Source organism: Oncorhynchus kisutch, linkage group LG10, assembly GCF_002021735.2.
Source record: "Oncorhynchus kisutch isolate 150728-3 linkage group LG10, Okis_V2, whole genome shotgun sequence".
Classification (NCBI taxonomy): domain Eukaryota; kingdom Metazoa; phylum Chordata; class Actinopteri; order Salmoniformes; family Salmonidae; genus Oncorhynchus; species Oncorhynchus kisutch.
The window spans coordinates 63,475,658-63,501,362 of NC_034183.2; the positions used below are offsets into that span (position 1 = coordinate 63,475,658).

Below are 25,705 nucleotides of genomic sequence, written 5' to 3' on the forward strand. Positions count from 1 at the left end.
AGGACTCTGATTTACATGTTCTCTCTCATATGTTATTTATATTGCATTTCTGGCTTGAAAAATAGTCCCATGTTTTGACCTGCTTGTCCCAACAAATACTATCATAAAACAGGGAAACTTAGACATTTCAAAGGAAGGAAGAGGCAATCATAAAAGGAGAGCCAAAATTATATTTTGGAGAGAAATACAGTGGTGGATAGAAGATTGAAATTGCTGTGAAAAAATGTCAGGGATACTTTAAATCATGTTTTGCACTGTGCTTCCTCTCTTCTCAATAAAGCAGCAATGAAGTGAATCTGTACAGAAGATGTTTGTCTTGCAGTCTGGTTGGTGTTTATTATTTGACTATGCCACCACATTATTTGACTATGCCACCACACGCAAGCACACATGCACATGAATACATGCATGCTTACGCACACACGAATGAACACACCTCATCAGGTGGCATTTTCATACTGTCATCTCCTCATCATAATATCCACAGAAGCAAGGCAAGGAGTTCAAAGAGTTTTTGAGAATGACATGGGATTTTACTTCCTATTGCAAAACAAAGGTTTTAAAACACTCTCCCACATCTGTTCGAGACAAGGGACTGCCAAACAACACATTAAACTATCTCAGAAAAAATATAGCTGTAAAATCTATATTTTTTTCTCTCAAAATGTATCTCACCAAAAATGAATCTTGTTTCCAGGCAGGGGAACATCAGCGGCATTTTATGAGCCTGTCTTGGCAGCGCTGAGCGATGTGTCGCTACTGTGATATGTTCCTCTTTAGCTGTTGGGAGAGGCCCGGGGGCTGTGATATGTTCCTCTTTAGCTGTTGGGAGAGGCCCAGGGACTGTGATATGTTCCTCTTTAGCTGTTGGGAGAGGCCCAGGGACTGTGATATGTTCCTCTTTAGCTGTTGGGAGAGGCCCAAGTGCTGTGATATGTTCCTCTTTAGCTGTTGGGAGAGGCCCAGGGACTGTGATATGTTCTTCTTTAGCTGTTGGGAGAGGCCCAGGGGCTGTGATATGTTCCTCTTTAGCTGTTGGGAGAGGCCCAGGGACTGTGATATGTTCTTCTTTAGCTGTTGGGAGAGGCCCGGGGGCTGTGATATGTTCCTCTTTAGCTGTTGGGAGAGGCCCGGGGGCTGTGATATGTTCCTCTTTAGCTGTTGGGAGAGGCCCGGGGGCTGTGATATGTTCCTCTTTAGCTGTTGGGAGAGGCCCAGGGACTGTGATATGTTCTTCTTTAGCTGTTGGGAGAGGCCCGGGGGCTGTGATATGTTCCTCTTTAGCTGTTGGGAGAGGCCTGGGGGCTGTGGCTGTGTGACCCCATCGATTTCCCCACATAATAAATATCTATGGATTCTCTGCTCTTGATCAACAGTTTATGAAGATGGCATTCCCTGCTCGATAACTAATCAATAAGGCAAACAGATGGGACAGATGTAAAGCAAGAGATAAGGAGAATCCCTCCCTACATTGCTCCTCAAAACAGCTACCATCCATCCCTCCCTACATAGCTCCTCAAAACAGCTACCATCCATCCCTCCCTACATAGCTCCTCAAAACAGCTACCATCCATCCCTCCCTACATAGCTCCTCAAAACAGCTACCATCCATCCCTCCCTACATAGCTCCCTCAAAACAGCTACCATCCATCCCTCCCTACATAGCTCCCTCAAAACAGCTACCATCCATCCCTCCCTACATAGCTCCCTCAAAACAGCTACCATCCATCCCTCCCTACATAGCTCCTCAAAACAGCTACCATCCATCCCTCCCTACATAGCTCCTCAAAACAGCTACCATCCATCCCTCCCTACATAGCTCCTCAAAACAGCTACCATCCATCCCTCCGTTGTTCCTCACCTTCCTATGTCATTAGAGCAGCCCTCACCCTTGGTTAAGAGGGTACTGTTTGGACACAGTGATTGTAGTTGTTAGATCATCACCAGGGGCTGAGTGGTGATGCTGAGGATTAGATGTGGAACAGGTGGGCCTGGGCGTGTCTGGGCTGGTCTGGTATATGCACTCTCTCCATGACCCGACTGTCCTGCTTCAACAGACAATATGGCGGCAGGACACCTCTGACCCAAAATAAAACTCAAACAGCATCACAGACAGCCATGCCTGAAACCCTGGCATTACTCTTTTTTTCTACCCCCGATTTTGGGGCTATTTTGAGTCATGTTCCTGTGACAGGATCATTGAAAACTGGAGGGAAAAGGGCACACTTGGCGTCACAGAGCCCAGGGGAGAGGCCAGATATATCCTGCCGTCTCTGAGTATTGACCAACGGCAGCTCCACTTACATCCTGAAACCTGCATCACCCCCTGTACACTGAGCTCTCACTGACACACTGACACTCACCCTTTCTAAACCCTCTCTGTCTCTCTCTGTCTCACTGTATCTCTATCGCTCTCTTTCCCTCCCTCCCTCCCTCCCTCCCTCCCTCCCTCCCTCCCTCCCCTCCGTTTCTGTCTCTGTCTTTCTCTCTCTCCCCCCCCCTCTCTCTCTCCAACACACACACACACACACACACACACACTAAGATGAAAATGATAAGCAAATTGATCATCTTGACATCCCTGCATCACACGATATTACAGTTTTGGTATAATTGTTTCATTGTATTCACACTGTCTAATTGTTTCATTGTTTCACTGTATTCATACTGAATGTATCCAATGATCTGTCCCTTAACACTAACCCTAGCATCATGTCCACATTCCAGCTCAACCCTAATCCTAGCCTCAACCATAACCCTGACCCGAGCTTCATGTTTACATGCCAGTTCAACCCTAACCCTAGGGCTTGATTCAATCTGTAGTGCTGAATATCTGTGTTACAGCGCGAAAGAAATGTAAAGACAATGTTCCTGCGTGCGTTAGTGTAGACCGTATTCATAGTAAACGGAAATACTGTAAACCTCAGCGATACGGATTGAATCGAGCCCCTAAACTTTTCCATAACCCTTTTCCCCTTGCATTAATCTTATGGTGCAATTTGGATATTCCGTCCCCTTCCGTGTCTGCACATTTGTTTGTGCTGTGAATGTTGATAGATGATAAACTCTCATTAACAAGAAACATCCCATCCAAACAGTAATTCTTGACACAGAGACACAGACTCTGCTTGGATGATGCTCCAGGCACAGCCCTCTGCTGTTTTCCATTCATCTCTCTGAATGGGAGCGCTGTAGACAGGTGATTATTCAGGGCACGGGGGTATGGTGTGCCATGGCATTGAGAGGCAATAGATCCAGGGACTACAGGGCATTGTTCCACCACATCATAAGGAAGGGCCTGCAGCTGTACTGCTGAGTCCAGTGCTGCAGAGGAAATGTCTGGTGGCGTATCCATTGTACCGCCCAGCAGATTTCATGAGACAGGTAAGGTTGGCACTGCTGGCATGTCCCACTACCAGCCAGGGCCGAGAGTCCTGGGTGTCTGGACATAACCTGTCATGTCATTAAGCATCTGTGCACTCAGGGGCTTAAGCCAAGTCTAGGTCTGTTGAACTGATGGATGATGCAATCACTGTAAACAACAGCACAAAACCCCACCAGCCACTGTTCCTTTTCAACCTATACTGTTAACCGATACTGTGCTGGTGAATGTATGATCCTATAACAATCAAAGCAACAATGATAACAACACAACTATAAAGGGACTAATTCTAATGACGGTTACTAGAGGTGTTGTTGTTGACATTTAGACTCAAGCCAAGGCATTAGTTGCACATACTCGTAAGATGCTGCACACGGCATATGCTGGGGATAATCCAGACAGACTGATCAATGCTGAGTAAAGTGCCAAATCTCAATACCCCAAACCAGAATTCAGTTCACTATTCATCCAACCCACCAGTACATTTCCAGCAGAAGCTTACCACTTTGCATAGCAGCCTCATGTGCAAATGGGTGTTAGCTCTAGTTGGACTATCTACGTGTGCATCCAGAATATGTCTCTGGGTAACAAGCACACATGGAATTCTCATGCTAGAAATCCAACTGTTCTCCCTCCATAACTAATTTCTATAGGGGCAGCAGAGAATAGCAGAGAACCAGTAGGAGAGCTAGAGAGAGTTAACCACTCTTAAACCCGCATGAATGTCCAGACCCCCTATTACTAGTCTGTTCAACCTCTCTTTCATATCTTCTGAAATTCCCAAAGATTGGAAAGCGGCCGCGGTCATTCCCCTCTTCAAAGGGGGAGACACTCTAGACCCAAACTGTTTCAGACCTATATCCATCCTGGCCTGCCTTTCGAAGGTCTTCGAAAGCCAAGTGAACAAACAGATCACGGACAATTTCGAATCTCACCGTACCTTCTCCGCTATGCAATCCGGTTTCCGAGCTGGTCACGCATGCACCTCAGCCACGCTCAAGGTCCTAAATGATATCATAACCTCCATCGATAAAAGACAGTACTGTGCAGCCGTCTTCATCGACCTGGCCAAGGCTTTCGACTCTGTCAATCACCGTATTCTTATCGGCAGACTCAACAGCCTTGGTTTCTCAAATGAAACTCTGTGTTGTTGTTTGTGTCGCACTGCTTTGCTTTATCTTGGCCAGGTCACAGTTGTAAATGAGAACTCGTTCTCAACTGGCCTACCTGGTGAAATAAAGGTGTTCTCAACTGGCCTACCTGGTGAAATAAAGGTGTTCTCAACTGGCCTACCTGGTGAAATAAAGGTGTTCTCAACTGGCCTACCTGGTGAAATAAAGGTGTTCTCAACTGGCCTACCTGGTGAAATAAAGGTGTTCTCAACTGGCCTACCTGGTGAAATAAAGGTGTTCTCAACTGGCCTACCTGGTGAAATAAAGGTCAAATAAAAAGAAAAGTAAATAAATGAAGGTACTATATATTCATTGCTAGCATGCATTCCTGGGGAACAAAGATAATGATAGTGTATTGATATGATCTAGATATATGCATCCAATCTTAATACAAATGTGTTACAATGTTGTTACTATCGTAAATGCAGTGAAGAACAACATAACCCCGTTAGAATTCCAACCAAGCACCATGTACACTATTATGAAGGTGTCCTGTCTCATTGAGGACACTCTCTGTAGGGGACCGTCACTTGTTAGCACCTGCCTGTCACACTGTGTATGTGTGCTGTGGTGTCCCTATGACTTCACACACATGCCGAGACTGAGAAGTGTGTCCTCAGCACCAGTCTGAGAGCCTCGTCTCAACACCAACGTGTCAGCGCCCTCTAAAGGCCAGCAGGGAGAATGCAACACTGAACCGTTCCTCTAACAACTGAACAAATTTGTTTACACATGATATAAAATGGAGTGGACACAGTATATAAAGTAGTCTAAAAATAAAAAGCTCAAGTCAAAAGATTGGCCTATCCCTTCAGATTCTAAGAGTGGCCCTAGCGCTCCACCTGGCCAGTGCTTGGCTCAGATGACATGCAGGAGGAAGTGCCAAGCCAGTGCTGTAATCCACAGGGTGAATAAAAAATGGATTTAGCTGGAACCGAGGGCCTTTAAACTGACTACAGCTCAGAGACAGAATCGTACATATTAATCACCTCAGTCATTACATGTACTGTACATCCAGATATACAGTAAATAGACTGGAGCGGTAACTAACAATGTCTGTACCACAAATCAGTCTATGCACAACATATTCATATTCTGATTTCAGCACAGATGTGGGTCTATGTTATAACTCTAGGCTGGAAGATAATATGGAAAGATAAGCTTTGGACACAATGATTTTGGAGAGCCTTTTTCCTGGCGCCAAGCTCTCTCTCTCCGGCCGCTCTCTCTCTCCTGTCCTCCAACAGACGGTCGCAGCGAAGCCACACTCCAAATCCGGTGTGCAGATGGACACCAGTGCCAGATCTAATCCTGAGCCGCTTGGCACTGGGGGTAGAGAGAGAGAGAAAGAGAGAGAGGGAGAGAGAGAGAGAGAGAGAGAGGGAGAGAGAGAGAGGGGGAGAGAGAGAGAGGGGGAGAGAGAGAGAGAGAGAGAGAGAGAGAGAGAGGGGGGGGGGGAGTGGGGGGGGGGGGGGAAGGAAACAGTACTGGACATTTGGTTAGGCGGTGCAAATTGAATCTGTTCCCTCACCCTCATTCTGTTAGCAGTATAAGCAGCTGGGCCCCTATAGCTCCCTGTACTGAGCCCAGGCAGCATCCAGACTGACGCTAGCAGATTGCTTGGCTTTTATTATTTTCCGACCCTTGATTACGTGGCCAAAACACTAAACGTCTGGTAAACTCTCTTTTCCATTCGCTTCAAAGTCTGCAATTCCCTCTACTCCAGCTCTCCTTCAAGGAGTGACCTCATCCTGTCTGCAGCCCAGGAGAGGAGGAGAGGAGGAGAGAGGACGGGGGTTATCACAGAGCCCTCCATCACTCCCAGCAACACGTTCTCCTGTTCAATCCCTCATCAGCCACTCATGAACAAGGGGCACCATGCCAGAGACATGCCACTATACTCCTTGCACTCAGTCACATTGACATTGCGGACGATTTTCTTTAACATCATTGACATTGCGGACGATTTTCCTTAACATCAGCACACTTCCTCTTCCTCCTCTCTCTTTCTCGCTGTCTCTCTCTCTCTCATTCCTCCCTCCCTCTCTCGGTCCAGTGGCTGAGGGAGAGGGCCTGTCCTGTGCCAAGGCAGGCAGTGTTCTAATGCATGCCTCTCGGAGCACCTAATATCCCACCTGACCCCGCCACTACCCATAAAGCACTGGGTCACCACCCGCCCTCTCACCTCATCACACAAATTGTGTCAGCACAGGGCACCAGGGTCCTTTATTGTCCAGCCCAGCACTTTTGTTTCCATTTGTAGCGGGAGTCTTTTCAGCGATTCTTATCATTATTTCCCCTAATAGGTAGATGGAGGGTGGATGTATTTCAATGACACTGAATCCCGGGGCTAACGACAGCAACTTTAATATGTTGTAATTGTTATTAAGCCCAAATCATATTAAGCCGTTCAGCTGGAGTTCGGCTCGGCCACTCTTTCCTCTTGCCTTTGTAGTTCACGTCTGAAGGGTGCACACTTTTCTGACGTGGCTGAAACAGAGACAACAAAATATACATAGTGTTTCATCCCGGTTTGCAGCCCTGTGTGTTAAAGAGTGGTACAGGACATTCAGTCATGTCGTTTGTATAAGAGTGGGTCAAATTCAATCAAGCATCCCTTAAAGCCATCTTTATCTCTCACTGGCTCTATACCTCCCTGTTGGAGGTCACACCCAAGCTCGAAGTGGATACATTTGGCAAAGGTCCTGCAGATTCTCTTGGCACATGTATGTATTTCACTTACAGTACCAGTCAAAAGTTTGGACACACCTACACATTCAAGGGTTTTGCTTGATTTTCTACATTGTAGAATAATAGTGAAGAAATCAATACTATGTAATAACACATATGGAATCATGTAGTTACCAGAAAAGTGTTAAACAAATCAAAATATATTTCATATTTGAGATCAAAGTAGCCACCCTTTGTCTTGATGACAGGTTTGCACACTCTTGGCATTCTCTCAACCAGCTTCACCTGGAATGCTTTTCCAACAGTCTTGAAGAAGTTCCCACATATACTGTACTGAGCACTTGTTGGCTGCTTTTCCTTCACTCTGCAGTCCAACTCATCCCAAAACATCTCAATTGGGTTGAGGTCTGGTGATTGTGGAGGCCAGGTCATCTGAAGCATCTCTACACTTTTCTTTTTGGTCAAATAGCTCTTACCCAGCCTGGAGGTGTGTTGGGTTATTGTCCTGTTGAAAAACAAATGGTAGTCCCACTAACCGCAAACCAGATGTGATGGCGTATCGCTGAATAATGATGTGGTAGCCATGCAGGTTAAGTGTGCCTTAAATTCTAAATAAATCACAGACAGTGTCACCAGCAAAGCACCCCCACACCATCACACCTCCTCCTCCATGCTTCACTGTGGGAACCACACATGCAGAGATCATCCATTCACCTACTCTGCATCTCACAAAGACACGGCGGTTGGAACCAAAAATCTCAAATTTGAACTCATCAGACCAAAGGACAGATTTCCACAGGTCTAATGTCCATTGCTCGTGTTTCTTGGCCCAAGCAAATCTCTCCTTCTTATTGGTGTCCTTTAGTAGTGGTTTATCTGCAGCAATTTGACCATGAAGGCCTGTTTCACTCTCCTCTGAACAGTTGATGTTGAGATGTGTCTTTTACTTGAAAACTCTGTGAAGCATTTATTTGGGCTGCAATTTCTGAGGCTGGTAACTCTAATGAACTTATACTATGCAGCAGAGGTAACTCAGTCCTCATGAGAGCCAGTTTCATCATAGCACTTGATGGTTTTTGCGACTGCATTTGAATAAACTTTTTAAGTTCTTGACATTTTCCGAATTGACTGACTTTCATGTTTTAAAGTAATGATGGACTGTCGTGTCTCTTTGCTTATTTCAGCTGTTCTTGCCATAATATGGACTGGGTCTTTTACCAAATAGAGCTATCTTCTGTATACCACCCTAGCTTATCACAACACAACTGATTGACCTAAACGCATTGAGAAGGAAAGAAATTCCACAAATTAACTTTTTAGAAGGCACACCTGTTAATTGAAATGCATTCCAGGAGACTACCTCATGAAGCTGGTTGAGAGAACGCCAAGAGTGTACAAAGCTGTCATCAAGGCAAAGGGTGGCTATTTTGAAGAAGAATTGTTTAACACTTTTTTGGTTACTACATGATTCCATATGTGTTATTTAATAGTTTTGATGTCTTCAGTACTTTTCTACAATGTAGAAAAAGAGTAAATCTTTTGACTGGTACTGTATGTCAACATCACACAATGACAAACACGTTTCTTCATAGAAGCCTGAAGGTGCTCTTGTTGGTTTGGCTTGGTGTTTCATTGTGTATGCATGATTGGATCACAGCCTCAGTAGATTAAAACCGCAAAGCATGAAATTATAGTCAGAGAGAAGCAGAGGGATTTCTTGCTACAGAGCAGCATGGACAGACCAGTGAGATAAGAGTGGGTAAAGTGCTGAGTATTGGGACTTGGCAAATCTGCTGACATCACAGTGTAAGTTACAAAACTGCATTCCTGATTGTGTGCTAATCATTCACCAAGAGCCATCAAACTCAACTCTGGACCTCGAAGCCAGTGCCATTGTGTTTTTTTATTGTTCCCCTCTAATCAGGGACTGATTTATACCTGGGACACCAGGTGGGTGCAATTAATTATCAGGTAGAACAGAAAACCAGCAGGCTCCGGACCTCGTAGGGTCAGAGTTGAATAGCCGTGACCTAGAGCAACAACTGCTGATGAGGTGAGTTTAGAGAGGGATAGGATGCCCTCTCCTGGACAGAGCCAAACATACAACATGGGTGAGGTGATGTGAGATAACACATAACAGCATTGATTACATACCAACATAACTTTGATTACATAACAACATAACATTGATAACATAACTTCATTGATAATACATAACAGCATTGATAAAATAGCTAGACCATTCACACCTTACATTTAGTTTGAATATCCTTGTTTTTCACCACTCGTCCCTATGTGGTAGGTGTAGAAAGTTGTGTGCTATACATCATTACATCCTGTGCTAATCTCTAAAGGACTTCCAGCCAGGTAGCGATGTGAAGCTACATCCATACTGCAGCACCAGCACCAGTAGCACCAGTAGTAGCAGCAGTGTCTAGACCAGATGGCTGAGTGGTGATCTGATGGATGAAGTATCTACTGCTCCAGACACCCAGCCTGATGGTCCCGTCCTCCTCTCTCTCTCTCTCTCTCTCTCTCTCTCTCTCTCTCTCTCTCTCTCTCTCTCTCTCTCTCTCTCTCTCTCTCTCTCTCTCTCTCTCTCTCTTTGAGCCAAGGCTACAGGGATACAGGACCGCAGGTACAGTATAGAGCAATGCAACTCATCTGTCCACAAAAACACGGACTACAAGTATAGCTGTGCAAGGGACGTCAGTTAAAGCAACGAAAAGGTTGTAGCAAGGCTTGGTAATCCTGCTGACATCAGGCACACACTGCACACTGATATGTGAATGATCAATGAATATATTAATAGTGTTTCATCGTTGTCTCTGTTCACGCCATGTTCACATCAACTGGGTTTAAAGCAGATCGATACGTATATTCACCATCGCTCCATGGGATTGGAGAGATGGTGTATGATGGAGTGTTACGCAGGCTCTACTAAAATGTGATCTGGTCTACAATAAAGGGCTTTGAATAGACACACACCTGATATTTCACGTTGAGCGTCACGGTCCAATCAAAAGTAGCATGTGGTCATTCAGTACTACAAAATGCAATAGCACACTGAAAGCATGATTACCAGAGAAATCTAACCGCTTTCATTTAAACTCTTAAACTCTATTAAAGTGAAAGATTTGTTGTTCATTAGATAATATTAGATAATAATATCTATTTTTTTTATATATCAAAGTTGATTATAATGCTTCATTAAAGTGGTAGAATTTGAAGTATTTGTAGTTTTATATGGCTTATTATATCTTTATTTAAAGACTTCAAATTGTACCTCTTTAATAAAGAGTTTGTTAATGCCTTTTTTTAATATTACAGTCAATATAGGCATAATTAGTGTTACGGTTTTCTTCCGTCGAAAGAGAGTCGGACCAAAATACAGCGTGGTAAGTTAGATACATGTTTAATGAACGAATAAACACGAAATACAAAACAACAAACTGAACGTGAAAACCTATACAGCCTGTCTGGTGAAATACAAGCACTCTAAGACAGGAACAATCACCCACAAACACACAGTGAAACCCAGGCTACCTAAATATGGTTCCCAATCAGAGACAACGAGAATCACCTGACTCTGATTGAGAACCTCAGGCAGCCATAGACTATGCTAGACACCCCTACTCAGCCACAATCCCAATACCTACTAAAACCCCAATACAAAAACACAACACAAAAGAAACCCATGTCACACCCTGGCCTGACCAAATAAATATATAAACACAAAATACTAAGACCAGGGCGTGACAATTAATTACCTACTTGTTACCTACATGTTAATTAAGAAGTTAACTGTTCAAAATGTTCTAGAATCTCAAGGGTCCTAAATAAGAAGGGACAGGTTTCAATCTTTACAGCAGATCTCCATATCTAATCCTACTGCGTTCCATTTGTCCAGCACGCAGCACCTCAGGCAGCCTTGCCCTTCTATCAGGCACTGGAGGCTGCTGCTCTTTGTTATATATGCCATGGCTTGATGTATAGGGTCTTTTAGCCCCCGGTTTGGCTCAAATCCGAGGACCCATTTGTACAGATGGGCTTTTACGTGGGCCATTTTAGCAAAGTACCCACCCCATAAAGCCAAAGTGCCTCATTGCTTCATAATTGTGTGATTATGGTCATTTCCTGTGGTCGAGGTGATAGATTATATTTTAGTCCAACAGAGGCTTTTATCATGTTTTATCTTCTCGCTTGACCTTAATCAACCACGGGATGTTTGAACAAAGCCCAAAGACAATATTTCAGATAAAAGGTGTGCATGGTGAGATCACACAACTGGTGATGGGGGAGCCTATTGTATTAAAGGACGTATGGCCTAATTAGAAACAAGTGATAAAACATGTAATGACGTTATACAGCTGAGTAATACTAACACGTAGTGGCTCGTAGGTTAATGTAATGTAAACAGTACGAGGCTATGGTGCCACCAAGTGGGGGAACCTTGATATTACAATCTGTAAAGCGGATGGACAAAACCATTACATCACATTTACCATCAAAAAACAAGGCTCTGATGCTTTCTGATCCCCATTTTACAAACCAATTAAATCTAAAGATACTGCTAAATGAATACAATATAAATCCAATTTGATGATGTCATCCAAACTTCCTCTAATAAGCATACATGCGTTTCCTCTTCCTGTTCTTCTAAATCACTTATTCATAACTGCCAAAATAAAGGAAACACCAACATAAAGTGTCTTATTAGGGTGCTGGGCCACCACGTGCCACCAGGACAGCTTCAATGCACCTTGACATAGATTCTATTCTAAGTGTCTGGAACTCTATTGGAGGGATGTGACACCATTCTTCCATGAGAAATTGCATTATTTGGTGTTTTGTTGATGGTGGTGGAAAACACTGTCTCAGGCACCACTCCAGAATCTCCCATAAGTGTTCAACTGGGTTGAGATCTGGTGACTGAGCCACAGATACACACACACATGCACACGCATACACGCACACACACATATACTTTTTCTAGCCATGGTAGCCAAAATAATGGGCAACTGGGCATTTTTATACATGACCATAAGCATAATAGGATGTTTTAAATGCTTAATTAACTAAGGAACCACACCTGTGGGGAAGCAGCTGCTTTCAATATTCGTTGTATCCTTCATTTAACTCAAGTGCATTTCTTTATTTTGGCAGTTACTTGTAGATCACTTACCATAATAAATGGAAGCATATATGCGGCGTTCACGTGCTAGTCAAAACTAGGAAAACGCAGAAATGTTCGACTTGCTAACTGGTTGAATGTGGCACATGTAGAACTATACTGAACAAAGATATGAAGGCAACATGCAATCATTTCAGCGATTTTACTGAGTTACAGTCCACATAAGGAAATCAGTCAATGTCAATTGAAATAAAGTCATTAGGGCCTAATCTATGGATTTCACATGACAACCAGGTCCATCCATTGGGGATCCAGCCCCCCCCCCCCCGGTGTAAAACAAATGGGCTTAGGAGTTGTGCCCCGCCCCCCCTTCCACCTGCCACTTCTCCCCCAGCTCTCGGTGTCATTGTGATGTCCCATCAAGGGATGTTCTGTCCTTAGGGAGTCCACACACACTACACACACTGCTACAGTATCTCATCTTCCTCTACACTGTAACACTCAGGCCAAAAATACACTACCTTTTGGTTGAAGTAGACAAGTTTATTAATGATAATAATGATGATGATGAGGATGATGATAATATTAATAATTAGTCATAATTATAATAACGTTAATGTCATAATAAATAGAACTCTTAATCTGAAGCACATAAGAGAAGCATACAGAAAGAGAAATAAAGAACACAAAGTTTAGAACACAGAGCCAGAGGAGAGGGGACTTTTAGAGACTTTTACCTTTCAATATATCCATTGAATTTTTAAACATTTTTGAACTTTATTTAACTGGAACATTTACAAAAAGGAGAAAGAGTTATATTTAAAAAATCCTTATAAATAAATGTGTCATTATAGAACAAAATACAAGATTTTGGGAGTCAGAGGGGAGGGGGGATATTATGTACAGTAGGTTCAGGAATACAAAAGGGACGGTAGACTCACACAGTAGAACGGGAGGGGGTGGTACAGTAGTAACTCTCTCTCAGAGGGATATCCTGCTCATGTCACAGCTCAAGCCATTGTGCTCAGGGCTCAGGAAGATAATGACTGGTACTTGCAGTCTACACAGAGATCAGGAGGGCGGCCTACTGCCTGCCTGCCTGACATCCCACCTGCTGTTTCTTCACACTCACATTTCACCTGAAACTGACTGGGAGTTAGTTAGCCACATACACTATGTGACTCTCACAATCAAATCTACATCTATACACTAAACCTGCTTATGATCATTGCCTTCCTCAACAGGACCTGTTACTTAATGTGATGATGAATATACATGTTATTTCCATAAGGGTGTCTGTAATATAGCTGAGAGAAAGTAGTTGGGGCCCTGCAGGGTCAGAGTAGTTGGGGCCCTGCAGGGTCGGAGTAGTTGGGGCCCTGCAGGGTCAGAGTAGTTGGGGCCCTGCAGGGCCGGAGTAGTTGGGGCCCTGCAGGGCCGAAGTAGTTGGGGCCCTGCAGAGTCAGAGTAGTTGGGGCCCTGCATGGCCAGAGTAGTTGGGGCCCTGCAGGGTCAGAGTAGTTGGGGCCCTGCAGGGCCGGAGTAGTTGGGGCCCTGCAGGACCAGAGTAGTTGGGGCCCTGCAAGGTCAGAGTAGTTGGGGCCCTGCAGGGCCAGAGTAGTTGGGGCTCTGCAGGGCCAGAGTAGTTGAGGCCCTGCAGGGCCAGAGTAGTTGTGAATGACTCTCTGGAGCACAAGTTATCTGTTGGCAATCAGCAAGTTGTTAAGCAGTTCTGTAGCATATTTCTAGGCCAAAACGTGTGTCTGTGATTCTCTGTATTTGAGTGTGTGTTCATGTGTGTTTGTTTAAAGATGCATTATGAAGGTTTCATATAATTTCAGCCAGAAGTTTTTCGGTCCCCGAAGACTGTGCACAATTGTGTACAACGTCATCCATTTTGTCTTGCAAAAAGAATGTGCATGATATGTTTTACGAAATCCAATTCATACAGCATGTTACGAATTTGTAAGTGCTTAAGATCCTGTCCAATCTCTTTAAGTGCAGGGGGAGGGGAAGATCAGTTCACACAATCACCATCACGCTTTCAGTCATATAACACATGATCACATGTTACAGTATATCAGGGGTATAGCTTGTAGGAGGGTGCCCCTTATCTACCCCCTCTACTCCCTGACACCACCACAGCCCATATAATAGATATGTATATATATATATATATATATTTATATACAGAAAAAGAATACATACTTGTTGGAAACCCTAGACATTAAAATACATTCAAGAACTGAACCAACATTCTTGTTTAAACACATGTTTACAGTGACTCTCCTGATATAAAGTAAGGTTGCTTCAACAAATTAAAACGTTTTTTTCTTCTTTAAAAGTTTTCAGTGCTGCAAATCACACAAATAAATATTCTCAGAATACATTGACAAAACAACATTGTAATTGACATGTTTCAGCCCTCATTCCTTTATTACCATTGGATGGGCACTAGTTCTATAATGTTTATCAAGCGACATCGTCCATATGCCTTAGGCTTGTGTTTTGGTTATGCACCTGCTGATGTATTACAATTAGATTATTCGATTATAATTCAATTGTTACATGGACATTGATGAGTATTTCTCTTCTCTGGAAACGTGCGTCGTTAGTTAAATGCACCCTGGCTTGTTGGTCTGTCTGTTTGAGATACTTTGTCCACTGGTGCAGATAGAGACACAAAGGCTTGGGCTTTGACCCTGGCAGGAGAGGAAAGTCAGGGACTAACGCATCAAACTCTCTTTCTCTCGTCGTGAATCAGAGACCTCTGCTGGGGCTTGGAGAGGAAAAGGAGCTGGGGGAGGAACTTATCTCATTTCTCTACTGGCTTACCCACAGACAAGTAGACCAGTGACAGTACTGCCCATGGAGAGTGGACCAGTGGTGCTGCCAGGAGGAAGTGGAGTCATGATGACAGTACCCACAGACAAGTAGACCAGTGACAGTACTGCCCATGGAGAGTGGACCAGTGGTGCTGCCAGGAGGAAGTGGAGTCATGACGACAGTACCCACAGACAAGTAGACCAGTGACAGTACTGCCCATGGAGAGTGGACCAGTGGTGCTGCCAGGAGGAAGTGGAGTCATGACGACAGTATCCACAGGGAAGTAGACCAGTGACAGTACTGCCCATGGAGAGTGGACCAGTGGTGCTGCCAGGAGGAAGTGGAGTCATGACAACAGTATCCACAGGGAAGTAGACCAGTGACAGTACTGCCCATGGAGAGTGGACCAGTGGTGCTGCCAGGAGGAAGTGGAGTCATGACGACAGTATCCACAGGGAAGTAGAGAACAGCAGTGACTACCCATAGGAAGCTGGCCAGTGACACTGCAACAGGAAGTGGAACAGTGGAACAGTGGCACCAGCGCAAGGAAGGAAGCGAACCAGTGAGACCACAAAAAGACCGCACACAGAAAGTGTAACCATAGTAGAGACCTCCAGCTGGAAGTTAACCATTGACTCCGACCCACAGAAAGTGGACCTGTAATACAATGCTTTTGCCCGGATGATGAACCCTCCTAGCCTGCCACTGTAACTATATATATATATATATATATATGTATGTATATATATATATATATATATATATATATATATATCACCTCCTCTTGTCTGTCAGTGACAGGAGTGGTGTGCCAGAGAGAGAAGAGCAGGACTCTCCCTCCACCACAGAATCAGCATCGAGGGCCAACTGTTCGTCTTCCTTACCAAAAACATAAAAACATATTTGTACATATATACTGTTTTATACACTTTTTACTTGTAAATCACAAGCTGTAAATCACAAAAGTATAGAAAAATAAAATGTGTTATAATAACAGGATGCTTTCTCTCTTTTTTCTCTCGTTGTCTTTCTCTTCTATCCGGCAAAGGTGGTCCCTGGTGGAAACTGGCTCACTCCGTCTGTAGTGCTTGTGGCTGGTTTTGACACCGCCGCGGCACCACTCCACACGCACCCCTCCCGTCCTTCCTCACCAGCCTCAGTAGAGGGACTCCTTCTCTGCTTCTCCTGTTGGTTTCTTAAAGCTAGTTCTCCTCTTCTCGTTGTTTTCATCTGTGATGTCCATCAATACTGAGCACAGCGTTGCCTTTGTTATTTACTGGAGGTGAATAGGAAGAAGAGCAGGGAGACATGGGTAAGTATGCAGAACATCTCTGATTGACACATATAGACAGACAACCTACTTGTGCATTTCACTACCTATAATCATAAAGTCTGTCGTGTTATGTTTGCTGTGTTTCCTATTCCAAAAAACCTATTCAATATGATGATTCCATACCAGAAACCAGTCAAATTCTTTGAATATAAACATTGAGAAAATGTATAGAATATAAAGTACACTACTCTCACAAAAGTTCCCCTCCATCTTTGTTAAAGCACTGCACCCCAGGGAGGGGGAAAGGTACACAATGTCAGGTTAAGACGGGCTGACGGATTGATGTCAAACCACCCGATTGAGAAGCATGCTTAAAAAATCAACTGAAAGGGAAGCTTTTGAGGGAAAAAAGAGAGCATTCTTTTTTCATGCCAGTCTTAAAGTCACACAGCACAAAAGTGAGCTTTAAAGAGCGTAGGCCAAAGCAAATGCTACTTCGCTCCACAGAACAGAGGGCCATTATCACTCTACTGGAGTTTACAGTGTACAGTGAAGAAAGTACTGAGGCCTATAGCAGTAGTGGAGAGAGGGAGAGAGGGAGGAGAGAGAGGGAGGCGAGAGAGGGAGGAGAGAGAGGAGAGGGATGAGAGAGAGGGAGAGAGGGAGGAGAGAGACAGGTGTCCTGGGACCCTTGTCATGACAGTCTCTCCCTAATTCAGCAGCTCGCCGAGCGGTAGAAGAAAACGAGGCGAGGCTTTCATTTTGACATGGCTTTGTAGTGCTTTTTCACACCTCCTCTGGAGAAGTAACAATTGAACGCGTGGCATGCTAATCTTAGCCCAGAATGACTCTTTGTCTCTCTCTACATCTCCCTCCATCTCCCTCTCTCTCTCTCCTTCTCCCTGTCTCTCCCTCCATCTCCCTTTGTCTCTTAATCCATCTCCCTCTGTCTCTCCCTCCATCTCCCTTTGTCTCTTAATCCATCTCCCTCTGTCTCTCCCTCTGTCTCCTTCTGTCTCTCCCTCCATCTCCCTCTGTCTCTCCCTCCCCCTCTGTGTCTGTCTCTCCTTCCATCTCCCTCTGTATCTTCATCCATCTCCCTCTGTCGCTCCCTCTGTCGCTCCCTCCATCTCCCTCTGTCTCTCCCTCCATCTCCCTCTGTCTATCCCTCCATCTCCCTCTGTCTCTACCTCCATCTCCCTCTGTATCTTCATCCATCTCCCTCTGTCGCTCCCTCCATCTCCCTCTGTCTCTACCTCCATCTCCCTCTGTCTTTCCCTCCATCTCCCTCTGTCTATCCCTCCATCTCCCTCTGTCTCTACCTCCATCTCCCTCTGTCTTTCCCTCCATCTCCCTCTGTCTCTACCTCCATCTCCCTCTGTCTTTCCCTCCATCTCCCTCTGTCTCTACCTCCATCTCCCTCTGTCTTTCCCTCCATCTCCCTCTGTCTATCCCTCCATCTCCCTCTGTCTCTCCATCCATGGAGCAGCCTGCCTCATCTTCAGTCCTACAGAGGTCTCACTGGGGACTCTCTATACTAAAATATCCCCATCACTGTATCACTATATAGCAGAGCAGAGTGGGAACACACTAGCACCTGCGCTACATATAGTGCTCCTCACTGACAGGCAGACCAGCATTGGAGGAGCTGCAGTGACAAATATATTAATCACTCATGGACAAGTCAATTCAGGGGAGGGTTGGGTCAGTGCTGTAGCAAGTGGCCACTGTCACTGAGGAAGTGCAATGCATTGCACTGTACCTAAATTGAACATCTACTTATCTATACAATGCTGGTTTAAATCTGTAGAAATATTGGGTTTCATTAAGCGTGAACAGGAATAGTAGAAGATTTAATTTTACTGTGCCTGATCAGGATTACAATCAACAAGCTGGAAACAGATGAAACATAGAGCTCCAATGACAAACAACATGCTCTCAGAACTGCTTTATTCTGACACTCAAAACAATCAGAGGTTGCTTAGATATGTCACATATACTAGTCATTGATGAAAGAAGACAAAGGAAATGTAATATACTGTACCAATAAATCAAAAGCCAATTACTTACACCTTTCAGACAATATATACTTTTTTAGAAAGGACATACTGTACAATTCAGAGAACAAGTTCAGCTGAATTGAAAAGACACAGATAAAACCACTATAATATACCACTGTAATATATGTGTATATACATGTATATATTTTACAGGAAGTGAAACTGTTTTGCTTGTTTCCCTTTTTTTCTACAAATCTTTTGGATGACAAAGACATTAAACAGTCAGCTTATCAAGGCTTACTGACTAGAATAGTAAATACATCATAATGAATTAACAAACTGGGTGTTCAATTTACACAAATAAACATGTTTAAATGTGAGCAGACTGTGTATGACTTGGCTTGTGGTTTAACACCTTCATTGAGTGTTTTTAATAATGTAGCTAGCTACGAAAAACCAATGTATATGGGATAGAGGATATTATAAAACTGGAAAACCTTTCAGCCTCTACACTATAGATACACATTTTTAATATTTAGCAAAATATAATAAGACACAATATATATTAGCTATTTATATGTTATATGAAGCCTGGATAATTTGACATTTTAACAGTGTAACAATGAATACATTGATTATAAAGGGTTGTACAGAGTTATAAAGAGTTGTATGGACATATTACAACTTTAACTGACAACACTCAAACCCATCCAAGTAAAAACATGACATCACTGCAATGTCCTCATGAATAAAACGGACCCCGAGTAACCCTGAAAGTAGAGGATGTCAATGAAAAGGTGTGTTCTAGGCTGACTTTCTTTTTTAACTGTGAAATGTAGCTGCTGGTAGACTGAGATCTGCACATTGCTATAGTGAAGATGTAGTGTAGGAATGGCCTGTAAGTGAAGCTAGCGATACAGTGATTGATAGTGGCTGATTAGCCTGCACTAATTTGTGGTGGTGAGGCATGGCGGCTAACACCCCTCCTGGGCATTGATGTTCCTCTCATAGGAGCTAGCATCTTATCAGGCTGGTTCACGTGCAGACAGGAAATGAGTGGGTGCTTAAAGTGGAAGATTCTGTTTTACTGTATCAAGGTTAGGTTATCAATGAGTTAGGACTTATAAAGTGATTTATTGAGGCAAAGAGTTGTCATGGAGAGAGATTTCAGGATGTCTAGACTAGAGGAAAGAAGTTGGCAAACCTCAAAAACACACAGCCAGTGAAAAACATGAATTACTATTCGTCACACTATGGCCTCCAGTGTATTTGCTAAACGATAGCTTCAGAAGAGCAGCCTTCATTAAGATGTCTGCTCTCAATCTCTGACACTGTGGTTTTCCTACTCAACTCATTTATGACTTATCTGCACCCAAACTGAACAGGGGGATTCAAATAGTCTATTTCCTTTCAAGCGGATCAACTGGTACTATAGTAATTACTAAGTTTCTCTCTCCAATTAAGCTCAGTGTAGAAGTAGCCGTCTGCTAAATAGGATTTTGAAACAACAGCTGTAATGACGGGCATCATTAGGAATTGGTAGGCAGTGAGAGGGAGAATTCAAAGCCATGAGGTTCTCTTTGACCAAGGCAGAGGGGAGTATTTTCCTTGCCGTTCAGTGTATGCGTGTGGGGCTGTCTCTTTTATAATATATATATTTTGTGTGGATCTGTCTCAAGCCTATGTGTTCAAACAGCAGACTTCCACTGCTTAAAACGTAGACGCTAATTGAGTTGAAGAAACAGTGGAACTTGTCTTCAGTGAGCCGTTGTTCTTGGGGGATTCTCTGTGTTAGTTCAACTGGCGCTCAGAGCAGCACTCAGTTTTATACTGGCGCAATGAAAGTGGATGGGGAGGAAAGTCATTTAAAATGGGTTGTGTCAACCCTACTATCCACACACACACACACACACACACACACACACACACACACAGTAATTTAATCAAAAACACCTACAAATACATTAATAACAATGTCTTTTTTGAATCATATAAAAGCCCCCATGGTAGGACCCTAAATACTGGTATATAAAAGCCCCCATGGTAGGACCCTAAATACTGGTATATAAAAGCCCCCATGGTAGGACCCTAAATACTGGTATATAAAAGCCCCCATGGTAGGACCCTAAATACTGGTATATAAAGGCCCCCATGGTAGGACCCTAAATACTGGTATATAAAAGCCCCCATGGTAGGACCCTAAATACTGGTATATAAAAGCCCCCATGGTAGGACCCTAAATACTGGTATATAAAAGCCCCCATGGTAGGACCCTAAATACTGGTATATAAAAGCCCACATGGTAGGACCCTAAATACTGGTATATAAAAGCCCCTATGGTAGGACCCTAAATACTGGTATATAAAAGCCCCCATGGTAGGACCCTAAATACTGGTATATAAAAGCCCCCATGGTAGGACCCTAAATACTGGTATATAAAAGCCCCCATGGTAGGACCCTAAATACTGGTATATAAAAGCCCCCATGGTAGGACCCTAAATACTGGTATATAAAAGCCCCCATGGTAGGACCCTAAATACTGGTATATAAAAGCCCCCATGGTAGGACCCTAAATACTGGTATATAAAAGCCCCCATGGTAGGACCCTAAATACTGGTATATAAAAGCCCCCATGGTAGGACCCTAAATACTGGTATATAAAAGCCCCCATGGTAGGACCCTAAATACTGGTATATAAAAGCCCCCATGGTAGGACCCTAAATACTGGTATATAAAAGCCCCCATGGTAGGACCCTAAATACTGGTATATAAAAGGAAGAACAAGGTATTATACTTTTCTTTGATCAAGTGATGATATATTATTTTGGTACAACATGAATCTATATATCATGTTCAACATGTTGACTAAACATAACTGCTCGTATATGATGTCTTTATAAACATGGCACATCTTCAAAATGATCAAAATACACAAATAAACACTTGAGAGGATACATACGTAAATTATATCATTACACGAATAGTTGAGTAATTATAGATGTCAATACTTGTATTCGGATCTATATATCATGTCTCTTGGCTTGATCTACTTACAAAATAGTTTCTTTGAAATGTTCCCATTTTCTCAAGAGTTAATTTGAGGTAACTACTGAGTTGAAGACGTGTACTCGAGTACATTAACATGGTATGACAACACGCAGCTGTTATAATACATAAATGGAAGGAGTTTGGAACCACCAAGACTCTTCCTACAGCTGTATGGAACAAGGTATTTTCTCCTGAAAGTGGAATATGATACAATCATGTTCACAGTCCATTTCTCTCCTCATAATGTAAAGTCTATAATCTCTCACTGTACCTGCTCTAGTAATTCAGCTCTTCCAGAGAGATTTAGGCTAAATAAACCAATAAGGCAATGCTCTGTCATTGTAAAGTGGGGGAACCCACAGGTGTTTGGTGGGTATGCTTAAATTATGCTAGTCATTTTGGGTGCTGGTACTGTTTATATTTAGGTGCAGGAGCTCAAGCAGTAGAAAATCTGAGGTGCCGGTGCTCAGCTCTGGTAAGCTCCTGCACAAGTCAAGCGCTGATTATGTCAAGAAAATCTTCAATAAACAGACAAGCATTCTACTGATACAATTAGTTGTCAGATCAAATCACTTGTAGTGGTTTATCCTGAGGTACAGAATGCTTTGTGCAATACTGAAAAGTGAATAGTAATCAGGAATTGCACTACAGTACTTCATAGATGAGTCGATAGCGTAGCCTACTAAAGATAATGATTACCCACCTCTAAACGTCACATACAGTGCCTTCGGGAAGCTTCGGGACTTTTTTGCTACAGCTTTATTCTAAAAATGATTCAATATAATTTTTTCTTCAGCGATCTACACAATACCTCATAATGACAAAGCGAAAAGAGGTTTTTAGAAAGATTTGCAAATGTATTTCAAATAAAAAACAGAAATACCTTATTTACAATTATTCAGACCCTTTGCTATGAGACTCAAAATTGAGCTCAGGTGCATCCTGTTTCCATTGAACATCCTTGAGATGTTTTTACAACTTGGAGTCCACCTGTGGTAAATTCTATTAATTGGACATGATTTGGAAAGCCATACACCTGTCTATATAAGGTCCCACAGCATGTCAGAGTAAAAACCAAGCCATGAGGTCAAAAGAGAGCCAGGATTGTGTCGAGGCACAGATCTGGGGAAGGGTACCAAAACATTTCTGCAGCATTGAAGGTCCCCAAGAACACAGTGGCCTCCACCATTCTTAAATGAAAGACGTTTGGAACCACCAAGACTTCCTAGATCTGGCCGCCCGGCCAAAATGAGCAATCGGGGTAAAAGGGCTTTGGTCAGGGAGGTGACCAAGAACCCGATGGTCACTCTAACAGAGCTCTAGAGTTCCTCTGTGGGGATGGGTGAATCTCCCAGAATGACAACCATCTCTGCAGCACTCCACCAATCAGGCCTTTGTGGTAGTGACCAGACGGAAGCCACTCCTCAGTAAAAGGCACATGACAGCCCGCTTGGAGTTTGCCAAAAGGCACCTGAAGACTCTCAGACCATGAATGCCAAGCATCACATCTGGAGGAAACCTGGCACCATCACTTCGGTGAAGCATGGTGGTGGCATCATCAGGCTGTGGGGATGTTTTTCAGCGGCAGGGACTGGGAGACTAGTCAGGATCGAGGCAAATATGAACGGAGCAAAGTACAGAGAGATCCTTGATGAATAGCTGCTCCAGAGCGCTCAGGACCGCAGACTGGGGCGAAGGTTCACCTTCCAGCAGGACAACAACCCTAAGCACACAGCCAAGATAACCCACAAGTGGCTTCGGGACAAGTCTCTGAATCTCCTTGAGTGGCCCAGCCAGAGACCGGACTTGAACCCGATCGAACATCTCTGGAGAGATCTGAAAATAGCTGAGCAGTAACGCTCCACATCTAACCTGACAGAGCTTGAGAGGATCTGCAGAGAGGAATGGGAGAAACTCCCCAAATACAGGTGTGCCAAGCTTGCAGCGTCATAACCAAGAAGACTCAAGGCTGTAATTGCTACCAAAGGTGCTTCAACAAAGTACTCTGTAAAGGGTCTGAATACTTATGTAAATGTGATATTTCTGTTTTATTTTACATAGATCTTCAAGAAAATTAAAAAAAAGTTTTTGCTTTGTCATTATGGGGTACTGTGTGTTGACTGATGAGGGGGGGAAACAATTTAATACATTTTAGAATAAGGCTGTAACGTCACAAAATGTGGAAAAAGTCAAGGGGTCTGAATATTTTCTGAATGCACTGTACACTTCAGTTAATTATATCATCACGTTAGCGAGAGCTAGCCCAGTCTCAACCCCAGGTGAACTCTGACCCCTCACTGTGGTGCAATGGCCCTCACTCTGCATGCTGTCACACCACATCACTGTTAGGACTCAAGTGCATTAGGACACTCCAACATTACAGAGCAATCATACAGTTGACAGTGGCGTCTTGTGAAAGAAGAATTAGCAGGGCATGTGCATCGTCTTTGTTATTATTATAATTATGTATTCTAATGCTAATTGGAATACAATATTTTGTTTCCTGCTTGAATTTCATTGAATTCTAATTCAAGAATAGGCTAAATAACAGTGTATCTAATGCCCCACTAGATTGTCATCCATCTGACGGTCACTGCAGAAACACAACCCTCTGATCATGCATCATGCGTACTACAGTAGGCTCACATTGGATATGGTGACACAGCACCCATCTACAGCAGTCACATGTGCAGAACATAACTTCTCCCCGAAATCAATCCAAAGCACAAAATGAATACAAAACAAATCATAGGAGCAGACCAATGATGACATCAACAAGGTTGTAGAAATCGTCTGTAGCGGGAGGGCGGGTGTCAGGGGGAGGGGTCAGCATTGGTAACCTGGAAGCTTTTAGTTTGATTTAGCGCTCCACGAAGGATGAGGTGTTTGCTTGTTTGTTAATTGGTTTGATTTTTGTTTGTTGGGGAGTAATGTCTCTGTCTTTCTCTCTTTTCTTTCTGTTAGTAGGGAGTGAAGCGACTGTACCCTCCTCTGTATAGGCTAGCCTGCAACATCAAAGATGAAAAAGGACCAATCAGTATTAAGGTGGTGACAGCTTGGTGGTTGAGTTCTGTTTTTTCCACAAATTTCCTTCCATTATTGGTTTTGTTAAAACGTCTGTGTCTGAAGGACATGGGATTAAATAACATTTAATTGAGCTGGTTTAATCAAAGTAATAATAGTTCTTGTTCATTAGAGTATGCAGAAGTTGGGTATGTGTGTGTTCTGAGGACGGGCGGTCCAGGTGTTGGAGCTGGAGGATAAAGAACCTGGTAGTGATAAAGTATGAACTTAGTCTGAAATCATTTTGATATTTGTACCAGAGAGAAAAACCCTTTCCTAGATATCAATATTCTTCTTTTGGTTTGCCACATGGAGAAGTGGGCCCCGCCCTCAAATGCAGTTTCCATGCATTAATTACATTAATAAGCAACAAATTGGAAAATACTGTGCTTGTTTCATGCTTTTGATTGTCGGAAAACATTCCTCACGGAATGGCTTTCCAGGCTACAACAATGTCATAGATCCAACCAAAGCGAATTAAGTTCAAAGGAGTTTAATCATAATTCTCTTTCAAGTCCAACCATGGTGCCCACACCTTTCTGCATGTGTATTGCACCAGAGGATATTGCTCCCTAGGTCTACTGCCATGCTCTGGAAAACCAGGGCACACACACACACACACACACACACACACACACACAATATCTCATGTACTCTGAGCAAGCCCCAAACCTTCAAAGGCTAATATCCCTTCATTTAAAGGAACCCTCTTGCTTGTATAAAATTTTCATCAGTATAAAAAAGCCTTTGCAATTTCTTTGCACGCTGGAAATCAGCAAAGAGAATTTTCAGCAACCTCGGAGGAACTAATTATTGAAAGGTTTCTAAATGCAAAAATCGCTGCTCTCTCCTTTGGAACCATTAATCAAAGAGGACTAAAGAATTAGTAACCAAACCAATTTTTTTCTGAATCTATTTCATGGTGTGTCTCTTCACTGTAAGATCTGAACTCCTATTCTGTCAAGATGGTTTATTCACTACCAGGGTCTCGCACCTCACCAGCTTCCAACCCACCACAGTGATCCCCTCAACTTCCACCCCACCACAGTGATCCCCTCAACTTGCCCCACACTCACAACCCAAGCTCAGACATGAAGGGCCAAATTCAGCCTGGTT

The 25,705-nt window shown here is 43.4% G+C and overlaps 1 protein-coding gene across 9 annotated transcripts in view; it reads right to left on the reverse strand.

Moving 5' to 3' along the window:
* Positions 1–12,901: 12,901 nt before the first annotated feature.
* LOC116352815 (RNA binding protein fox-1 homolog 3-like) overlaps positions 12,902–25,705 on the reverse strand; it is a 410,981-nt gene continuing 398,177 nt past the window's right edge. For 6 of the 9 annotated variants that reach the window (XM_031834667.1, XM_031834661.1, XM_031834663.1 and 3 more), the window contains one exon: positions 23,662–24,531. In XM_031834667.1, coding sequence (XP_031690527.1) covers positions 24,487–24,531 — 45 coding nt within the window. In that variant the 3' untranslated portion in view covers positions 23,662–24,486. Of the gene's footprint in view, positions 16,482–23,661; positions 24,532–25,705 lie in introns of those variants that run through there. The other 3 variants (XM_031834665.1, XM_031834669.1, XM_031834666.1) reach the window with 2 other exon arrangements.